The sequence below is a fragment of the Leptonychotes weddellii genome, chromosome 15 (assembly GCF_054177405.1).
Source record: "Leptonychotes weddellii isolate Sample4059 chromosome 15, ASM5417740v2, whole genome shotgun sequence".
NCBI classification, from domain to species: domain Eukaryota; kingdom Metazoa; phylum Chordata; class Mammalia; order Carnivora; family Phocidae; genus Leptonychotes; species Leptonychotes weddellii.
The window spans coordinates 48488938-48499283 of NC_138383.1; the positions used below are offsets into that span (position 1 = coordinate 48488938).

The window sequence follows — 10346 nt, forward strand, 5'->3', positions numbered from 1 at the left end:
GCCACCTGGAAAGGCCATCTGACTGCCCCACGTGTATCTGACCCCTAGATGATTCCACGATACAAACAGATACAGGCCCGGTCTGCATCATGAGACTAGGTGGCTGCTTCCCAGGGAAATAATTTTGCATGTAATCCAATTCTGAGATCGGCAGTCAGGACTCATAGAATCCCTGAAATACTGCCCCCCCAACATTGCACTTGTGATATATTCACCTGGGATATGGGGGTGCTGAGGCACCTGGATAACCTGGCAAGCACCAGCCACAGCATTCGCGGTGGTTTGAAATTTAGGACAACAGATTGGGAGAAGACTTGCAGAAATGAGAGACCCAAGGGCCGGGGGGAGCCCAGATGCAGTTTCTGCAGACTTGTCAGTGCTCCAAGTCACTTGCAGGAAGAGAGCTGGGGACCCTGTGGGCTAGCCTGTGGAAATACACCGCAGAGGGCAGGAGGTGTTGGCAAGGTGAAGGTCGTGAAGGTGACACGCACACGAGCTGTCTCTCTGTTGTAGACGGTGACGAACACCTTCCGGACGGCCACCATCCAGATCCAGAGCCAGGACCAGAGGCTCCTGACGCTGCTGCTGGACAAGGACAGTCGGCGCACATACAGGGATGTGGTCAGGTGAGGCTGCGCCTCGCCACCCCTCCGTGCCCCACGGAGCGATCCCCTACCACCTCCTGCCTCTAGCCCAGGACACCTGTCGGAGGCAGAGCCTGGGGCCAGGCAGGTGGGGTCCACCTGCTGGCGTGGACTGAGGCCACTGCCCGGTGACTTCCTGGGAATCCAGGAAGAAGAGCAAATGAATGGGGCAGCCGAGGATACCAATGTTTCTGGAGATTTCCTCTGCATCCGCTCAGCCTGCGGCCGTAGCCACAGATGCAACCCCCCGTGTGGGCACTGATCCCTCCCACACAGGCTGGCTTTCTGTGGCAGTTGTGACCCAGTTAATGCGACCCCCTAGCCATTTCCCCCGGGGCGGAGTAGTTGGGTATGGACGGGGTGTACACAGAGGGACCCACGCAGGCAAACCTCCTCTCCCGGGGTCCACCCCTGGCCTGGGTGCTCTTTCCTCGCCCCGACTCCCCCTCCTCTGTCTGCAAGGCCTCCTCCCGTATACCCTGTAATAGAGGGGATGTCTTCACAATGCCCCAGCTGATCGGACCCCAGAGATGGGTCTCCTGAGCCGGCCTCTCTCCACCCACAGGTTCGAGGTTGCTCCCTGCCCAGAGCCGTGTTCCGGGACGCACAAGTCCAAGGCGCCGTGGCTCGGTTCACCCCGGCCGGAGGTGGAAGGGACCAAAGCCAAGCCCAAGCCCCTTCTGATGCCCATCAACACGTTCTCCGGCATCGTCCAGTGAGCCCGAAGGGGCGGCAGAAGTGCTGACTCTGAGAGCCCCAGACCAAGAGGAAGGATATACTATCCCGCCGGCCTCCAAACCCTCACACCAGCAGCCGGGACAAGGCCTGGCTGTCCTGGGTGGCTTCTGGCTGTGAGTAGGAGCCAGCGAGTGACCGGAGCACAGGGAGCTCGGCCGTGGCAGGTGATGGTGCGGGGCCCACACCCAGGCCCAAAGATGGTCCCAGCAAAGCTGCACACACACAAGCAAGACCCAGCTCTGAGCACAAATGTCCACACGCCTTTGTTTATTTTTAGTCCCCACCGCTCCCACTCAAGCTCCCCCCTCGCCCCTTAAAACCCAAGTGAGAGCTGCTGTTTTGTCCAGGCCCCGTGGCCTGGGGGAAATGGGAAGCAGGGCAAAGGCACCTCCTCTCTCCTGAGTCTGTTCCTTTCCTCCCTCCAGCCACCACCCACACCCTGCGTGCCCAGGCAGGTGTCTCTCCTGGAGGAGAGGAAAATGTCAGATTCAATAAAGGCACACTAAAGCCCTTTTGCTTTTATCTAATACCTAGTGACATTTGGATTTTAATAGAGATCCAGGGCCGTACGTGATCTGACCTAATGAGTCCTCTTAGGCCAGTTGGGAGTTCTGTGGAGTATTATTGGTGCGTTCTCTCTGGCGCCCACCCCTCTCCCCGTTCACGTGGACTTAGGGACTTCTGACCAGTACCGTCCCAGAACAGAGATGGGGATGCAAAGTCATTTCAAAGGAGCCAGATAGTAAAGACATGAAAATTCTTGGCTTTTGAGTTCCAAAACTTATATCCAGATGCAAAATAGGGAAGATCAGGGACACAGAACTTCTATCCTCACCGCCAGGACTAGGTGGGGGGCAGGAGGGAAAGTGGAGAGGGCAGGGTCCCAGGGGAGAGTGGGAGGAGGGTGTGGAAGAATCCCTTTCAGGTTCGGGGATCCAAGAGTACAGAGGTAGGTGCTTTACTTCCGGCCTCATTGCCCGGGGAGTGGGGACAAGTCTGGAAGACTCCCTGTGAGAGGGGCCTCCTGGGGGTCTAGGCAGAGGGGTCCAAGGGACACCAGTATGGCAGTTTGCCCGCCCCTCAGTGGACATCAGCCCTGGACAGAGTGAAGACGGAGGAGTGGATGGATGTGAGATCCTCCACTGAAGCTGCCCCCTCCCAAAACAGAACCCAGGGAGAGAGGGATTAGGGAGAGTCCCCAGTGAGCCTGAGTGGTTTTAAACCGGAAACGACTGATATCACTGAATTTGAGCGAGTTCCCCTGGAGGTGGCTAAATATTATTTCTCTGCTCTTGGCGTGATATACACTGATTCCTATCGATTTTGGCATTCACACAGTTACTAGATTCTTTCAGTAAACATTTGCAGAGTTTACCAGTTGTTAGAATTAGGTGAGATCTCTGGGCTCCCCAGCAGTAATCTCTCTACCAGCTCACCATGGAAAGCAAGTTGCAGACCAAATTTTGCTGCACATTCAGACGGGTGTTGGCAAGCTGCCATCCCCCTCAACCCCACCCGCCAGCCAAACTAGGTGCTCTGAGCACACCTTGCACGAAAATTTCACGGAATCGGTGGCTGGACCTTGGACCATTTGGGAGTAAAGCCTATGACACCATTTCAAAGGGCTGGACCACTTGGGATCTCCAGATTCCTATAAATGCTTGCCCAAGGAGCAAACGCCTCCAAGAAAACTATAACCAATCCACTAATATCAGCAGTGAAATTTCACCAGTATCTATCAGGCTAATTCGTGAAACCCCTTCGGTTGATCTAAGACTGCTGACGTGTTGGTATTCGCTGCCTCCGGAGCGCAGCTTTTGGATTAAATGTTAGCTAACTGCCTCTGGAGGCTGTACCCCCTAATTGGACCACGGAGCACCCTTCGGTGTAGATTAAAACTCTCTGATACACACACACTGTTAGAGGGGCTGGGACGGCTGTCTGGATGGGGTGCAGAGTGCCACCCCAAGGCAGCCCTCAGCTGCCCGCCCTCTGGGGATCGCTCCGCTCAAGAAAGCTGTCACCCAGGGGCGCCTGGGTGGCTCAGTCAGTTAAGCGTCTGCCTTCGGCTCAGGTCATGATCCCAGGGTCCTGGGATCGAGCCCCACGTCGGGCTCCCTGCTCGGCGGGAAGCCTGCTTCTCCCTCTCCCACTCCCCCTGCTTGTGTTCCCTCTTTTGCTATGTGTCTCTCTGTCAAATAAATAAAATCTTTAAAAAAAGAAAAGAAAAGAAAACTGTCACCCATAGTGCCTCTTCCGGGGGCACCTGGTATCCAGTGAAACAGCTCAATGCCCCGGGGACAAAAACAGCCGCCTTCCTGGAGTTCTGATTCTGATGGAGACAGACAAGAAACAAGATAAACACGCGCAACAGAAACCCGTGGAGTGCTGGGCAGTGATGCGTGCTACGGAGAAAAATAAGGCAGGGGACAGGGTGGGATTTGCCAGCGACGGTGGACAGGGACGGTCCCTGAAGGTCACAGGGCGGTCATTGACGGGGGAGGGGGCGTCAAGACCTGAAGAAGATGAGGGAGGGAGCCCCCATCACGAATTCCATGCCCGCTGCCCCCACCGTCCACCAACTTTCCTTGCCTGAGGCAACTCGGGGCGCTAACTCAGGTTTGCGGGCGACCCTGCGCCCAGCTCGCAGCGCGCCCCGCGGGCCACAGGCCCCACCCTCGCGCACGCGCGCACGGCCGGGGCCCCCGCAGGTGCGGCCGGCAGGTGCGCCGGCCACGCCCCCCAGGTGCGGCGTCCCGGGGGCGGGGCCAATTCCGGGCCGGCTGCCGTACGTGGCGGGGGGCGGGGGGGCGCGGCCGTTGACCGGGTGACCGCGGCGCCGCCCGAGGCCCGAGGCGACTCCCCGCGCCCCCGGCTCCCGGGCCCAGCTCGGCCCCCCCGCCCGCCCGGGGCTGACGGAGCCTGGCCGCCATGAGCGCCAACCCCCGGTGGGACATCAGCAGGGCGCTGCGGGTGGCCAGGCTCTTCCACCTGGTGTGCGGGGTCCGGGACGCCTGCGTGACTCCCTTCCTGGCTCTCTACCTGAGGCAGCTGGGCTTGGCCGCGCCCTGGGTGGGCATCCTGATGGCGACCAAGCACCTGATCGCGGCCCTCTGGGCTCCCTTCTGTGCCTTCCTGGCCAAAAGCTACCGGAGAAGGAGGGTGCTTCTGATGGGCTCGCTGCTCGGCTCGGTGGGAGCCAGCCTGTTGATGGTCCTGGTGCCGCCGCCGGACAAAGATCCGGGGTACCTCTCCTGTAACGCCAGCGACCGCGCCACCCCCACGGCCCTGCCACCGGCGGCCGCACGAACTGTGACCGTCGCCTCGGCCCGACTGCCCGCCTCGCGCCACGCGGCGGGGGCGCCCAGCCCCCCAGGCGGGAGCAGGACTGGGACGCTGGACGCCGCCGGCTTCAGAACGGCACCTGCGGGAAGCGGCCACCAATCATCCGGCCGGCCGCCTGGCTACGCCGTGCGCTCCGTGGAAGGAGCCAGGACCACGTCCCCAGTTCTCCATGCTGACACTTCAGGGGTGAAGGATACTCCTGGGGAAGGTGCTTTGAAGGCGGGCTGGACGGCCCTCCCTTTGCTTGCTGGGGGTACAGCCCCGGGAAGTCCGGCCAACTTATCGGCAGCCCAGGGGAATGCCCGGACCCTTGGCCTCTCCTTGGAAGGCTTGCGCTGGACTTTCCTCCTCTCCCTGGGGTCCCTGGTGTTCTGGGAGCTGCTGACAGCCCCTCTGGAGCAGGTGGCCGACGACAGCCTTTATGAATACCTGGATTTTGTGGACGCCACGGACCGCTACAGAAGCCTGTGGATCTGGAGGCTGTTGGGCATGTCGGCAGGTGTGTGTGGCATCTCGGCCCTGGTGGGGCAGCTGGAGTGCGTTCTGATGACAAATGGCCCCCGGGGTGTGTTGCATTTCTATGGCTACTCGCTGGTCAGCACCCTGGCTTTACTGGTGAGCATTGCCTTTCCCGTCCCCATCTGCAGGCGGCGGGAGCCCAGCTGCAGAATGGTCAAAGCGCTGTCCCTGGTGGGCGGCGACCCCCGGCTCATTCTCCTAGCCCTCACCGTGTTTCTGATAGGCGCGGCCACCAGCACGGTGCAGAACTTTCTGTTCTGGCACATGGAAGACCACGGGAGCAGCGAGCTGGTCATGGGTTTCTCGGTGGCCCTGGGCTTGCTGGGGGAAATTCTACTCCATCCGTGCAAAGCGACGCTGCTGAGGAAACTGTCGAGGGTGGGCACGGTGGGGCTGGGGCTGGGCTGCCTGGCAGCCCAGCTGCTTTATTACTCCTTCCTCTGGAGCTGGTGGTCGGTCCTCCCCGCTCAGATCTTGAGTGCCATCAGCAGTGGGGCCCTGTGGTGGGCCGTGAAGGCCTCCGTCGAGGACCTGGCCACTCCCGGGATGGAGAGACCTCTGGGTGCCATGTTCCGAGGCCACATTTATGGGGGAGGGTCCAGCCTGGGCAGCTTTGTGGGGGGCTTCGTGGCGTCGTCCTTCAGCCTGGCTGTGCTGTATCAGGCCTGCTGCGTGGTCCTGGTGCTCTGGCTGGCCCTGTTCCTGTCCATCCAGCCCAGACTGCCCCAAGAGCAGAAAATCAACTACTCGAAACTGCTGGTCATGGAGGCCAGCGACACGAGCGACTCTGAGCAGGGGATGGAGCGGGACTGGCTGGTGAAGGCCATGAGGGAGGAGTACTCAGAGTAGAAGGGCAGAGAGAAGGTCAAGATGCGCTGACCCAGGAAGGCGCCCGAGGGGCTGGACAGGAGCTCACCTGCTGAGGACAAACCCTGCGTCCTGCCCCAGGGCTGCAGGGGAGTCTGGAGAGAGAGAGAGTAAGTTTGTGCAGAATCCCCCCACACCCCCACCCCGGGGATCATCTCATTGCATGATTTTCTTTACTTTTACGGTAAAAGGAGATTTAACTTTTTGCTGTTCAGTCTTTTTTAAATAATGGACGAAGAATACATTTGCTTAAAAAGAAAAAAGTGCCCTTTGTATTCACCATGCTTTGGCGTCTAAGGTTTGCAAGAGCTTGATGCTACTGACTCTGGAACTGTTGATTTCAGCCACGGCTGGAGTGCTCAAACAGTGGGGACCCGCAGGATTCAGTTGGCAGAGGGGGCAGCTGGCTTTGTTTGGTGAGTCACGTGCGTTGCCATGGGTCCTAAAAGCAGGAGCCTGGTCCCATAGAGGCCATGCCGTGGGCAGGTAAGAATGGGAATGAAAACCAAGCAGGTGTCCACACTCATACCCAGGTACCTGGGTTTCCCGACCAGAGCCAATGCTACCCAGTGTACTCTGTGTTGGGGGAGCAGGGATTCAGGTTAATACGTTTTCATTCTTCCTCTCGCATGTGTGTGTCACCGGGGGTATGATCCCTAGAATTGCCTTCCATACTTATATCCGAGCAAGGGCGGCTTCATGTCTTTGGGCACATACCATGCACGCTCCGCCCCGCACAAGTTCATGGAGATTGTTTGCATCTGCTTGATTGGGGTGCGGCGGCCTCTGTAGGGTTGGTCCCCACAGGTGGTCCACACTTGTACCTGTGCTTAGCCACACAGCGGGGTGACTGCTCAAACCCTCCCCCCCACCCCAGGAAAGGGCCCTTTATTCCAGAAGCCAGAGATCAAGTCTTCTACCTTATAATCAGGTAAGTATAGGATATTGGATTTAGAAGGGCCTCACTTTACAAATGTGAAAACGTCTCATAGCTGGAGAAGGGGGACGAACCCATGAATGTCCACTGGGTCAGACACGGGTCTAGGAAATTGATTCTTTTTCAATTTTCCCTGCAAAGCTTTAGGGTATAAATAACCACCACCAACAAAAAATTAACCTCTGCCTTAAATAATTAGGGATTCGTTTGTCTCACATAAGAAGTCTGGGGGTAGGCAGTCCAGAGCTGACACAGCTCTTCAGCAGTGCTACACTAGGGACCTAAATCTTTTCATCCCTCTGTTCCCATCACCTTCAGCTCATAGATCCCGTATTTGTCCACTCAAAATAACAAAATGGCTGCCTCACCTCCAGGCCTCCCATCCGTGTTCCAGGCAGGAAGAAGAGGGAAAAGGGAGAAACAGGAATGAGGGCCTATATCAGGGGAACAAAAGCCTTCCCAGAAATCCTCGGCAGATTTATGCCACCCTGACCTGCAAAGCAGTCTGGGAGGTGGAGTATTTTCCGCCAGGCACGTTTACATTCCAAGCAAAGTCAGGGTTGTGTGAGGAAGAAGAGGGGGCTGAACGTCGGATCGTATCTAGCACAGTATCAGATGTGAAATTCACATCCAGGCCTGTCTCACTGCAAAGTCTGTGTTCCTCCCTGCACGGTAAGCCAGCCTCCCTGGCCTAAATGGCTTTAACAATTCCACGCCCCTGCCAACAACCCTGCGATTCAACCAAATTTGTTATCTGCCTGTTACAAAGGAGAAGACAAGAGTCTCAGAAAAGTCACACACTGGGTCGCTGGCGGAAACACCACCAGAGCCCTAATCGCCTTCCCCCAAATTTTGATCATTTTCTGCGGTGCCACAGTTCCCAAGCCCGGCTGTCCATCCGAGTCATCTGGGGAGCAGATCCAAAAAGACAGGTTCCTGGGTCCCATCAGAACCTGCTGGCTGGTGCCCAGAAATCTGTATTTTTAATGCAATCTCCGAGGGACTGGGATGTGCCCTTTCCAGCCCTGTCTGTCTCGCCAGTCCTTCGGGAATGCTTCTAGCATGCAGGGCAATGCACCATAGCTGCTGAGGGGTCACCGTGTGCTAGACACCGTTGTGAATACTTGACACGAGCTGGCTCACTTCATCCTCAAAGCGATCTTAGGACGTAGCCAGTGTCACCAGCTCCAATTTACAGATGACAAAGTGACAGCTCGGTAACTTGCTGGAGATCAACAGCTAGGAAGTGGCAGAGCAGGGACTCAGATCCAGCCTGGTGGCACCACAGCCCGAGACTTTAATCACCATGCTCTACGGCTAAGGAACGGGAGAAAAGGAGGGAAATTCAGTATTAGGATTTAAGGTAGCCAGCACTTGAAATTTACTGGATGGGAGACAGAACTTCCTAAGCAGACAGAACATACAATACTATCAAAACCCAAACACAGGTGTGTCCCCCTAATGTAAACAAAAGGATGAGGAACAGGACTTGGTTTAAGGAAGGACTGAAGTTAGGAAGCGTGGTTTGACCTGCAGAAGGAAGGAGGAGAAAGAGGAACAGAAGGAGCTAAGTGACGTGCCAGTTTAAGGGTCTAAAAGATTTTACGGGGAAGGTACTGAGAAATTTGTGTTTGGGCTGTTTAGTTAATATGTGACAATCCTCTGTTTGTTTGTTTGTTTGTTTTAAGATCTTATTTATTTGACAGGGAGAGACACAGTGAGAGAGGGAACGCAAGCAGGGGGAGTGGGAGAGGGAGAAGCAGGCTTCCCGCTGAGCAGGAAGCCCGATGCGGGGCTCGATCCCAGGACCCTGGGATCATGACCTGAGCCGAAGGCAGACGCTTAACTGACTGAGTCACCCAGGCGCCCCTACACTAAACTTTTAAAAAAAAATCAGCTTTATTGAAGTGTTACTTACATATAATAACGTATACATATTTAAATGGTACAAGTTGACATATATACAAATACACACCCCTGAAACCATCACCACAATCAGGATAGTGAGCATATCCATCACCCCCCAGATTTCCTCCTGCCCCTTTGTAATCCTTCCTCCACCCTGGTCCTAAACAGTCACCAATCTGTTTTCTGTCACCACGTAGTGGTTTGCATTTTGGTAATACACACCAAAGACTATGGTATGTATTATTTTATGTCTAGCTTCTTTCACTCAGCATAATCGCAGTGACTTCTGACACCAACCACCCTGAGTTAGGCCAAATTCCACTGGTTAAGGGCACCCAACTGCCCCCAACTCCCTTCGGACCCCCAAGGCCACCTTCACTTCTGACCAACCGGCTGCACATTTGGAGGTTCCCAACCCCCCTCAGGTTCCAGAATTCACCAGAACGATTCCTAGAACTCCGAAAAGTGTTAACACTTGTGATGACAGATTTGTTAGAGCCAAAGAGGACAACTCAGAATCAGCCAGAAGAGGGGCGCCTGGCTGGCTCAGCTGGTGGAGCACGCGACTCTTGATCTCGGGGTCATGAGTTCGAGTCCCGTGTTGGGCATAGAGATTACTTAATAATAATAATAATAATAATAATAATAATAATAAAAGAATCAACCAAGAGAAAAGATGCGTGGGGCAAGTTCTGGGAGGATCCTGATGTGAAGGGTCATGTGTCCCCCCCACCCCACCCCCAGCCCCATTGAGTCGGAGCACAGCGTGCTCTCAGCACATTGATGTGCGATGTTACACAGAGTACTGCCAATAATCAGGGGGACCCACCAAGCTTCGGTGTCCATGGCTTTTACTGGGGCTTCATTACAGAGGCATGATTGAAGGAAGGACCAAAGTCCTAAAGACTCGAGGTATGACTTTTACTCTATTATCTCTCCGGCAGGTCAGTGAAGATTCATAAAATCAAAAGTGACTGAAATTCTTAGCTCCCGGCCTTATGGCTATCAGAGATACTGAGTTCTAGCATATCCTGGTTCTATCTAAGAGGAAAGCAAACATTGAATGAGCCATTAAACTTTAAGCTCAGGCTTACTTAGGCCATTATTTTCCAAGTGAGTCCTGCAGAACACTCAGTCCTCGTGTGGTGGGAGTTACAAGGTTACAACACATATTAGCAGTAAAGGCTCCATAAAGCCCTGTAGTCAACCCACTCGTTTAGCCCTGTAGTCAACCCACTCGTTTAGCCCTGTAGTCAACCCACTCGTTTAGCTCTGTCAGACCTGTAATTCTCCTTACCCGTGGGATGCCAAAACCTCCTTTCTGGTAACACACATCACTATCTTGCACAACTCGGATTTCCTGGATAATACTTTGGAAAATGCCAATG

The 10346-nt window shown here is 55.4% G+C and overlaps 2 protein-coding genes across 2 annotated transcripts in view; both read left to right on the top strand.

The window, feature by feature from the left end:
* PIK3R6 (phosphoinositide-3-kinase regulatory subunit 6) overlaps nucleotides 1-1909 on the top strand; it is a 41125-nt gene extending 39216 nt beyond the window's left edge. Inside the window, exons 15-16 of the mRNA XM_081806009.1 lie at nucleotides 514-626; nucleotides 1210-1909. Coding sequence (XP_081662135.1) covers nucleotides 514-626; nucleotides 1210-1363 — 267 coding nt within the window. The 3' untranslated portion in view covers nucleotides 1364-1909. The remainder of the gene's footprint in view (nucleotides 1-513; nucleotides 627-1209) is intronic.
* A 2404-nt stretch (nucleotides 1910-4313) lies between these two features.
* MFSD6L (major facilitator superfamily domain containing 6 like) lies at nucleotides 4314-6533 on the top strand. Its single transcript, XM_006738217.3, has one exon. The coding sequence runs from the start codon at nucleotides 4314-4316 to the stop codon at nucleotides 6093-6095; it is 1782 nt and encodes a 593-aa protein (XP_006738280.2). The 3' UTR covers nucleotides 6096-6533.
* The last annotated feature ends 3813 nt before the right edge of the window (nucleotides 6534-10346 follow it).

What these genes read in the sequence shown, in the direction of transcription:
- MFSD6L (XM_006738217.3), top strand. Translation starts at nt 4,314, where the DNA reads ATGAGCGCCAACCCCCGGTGGGACATCAGCAGGGCGCTGCGGGTGGCC.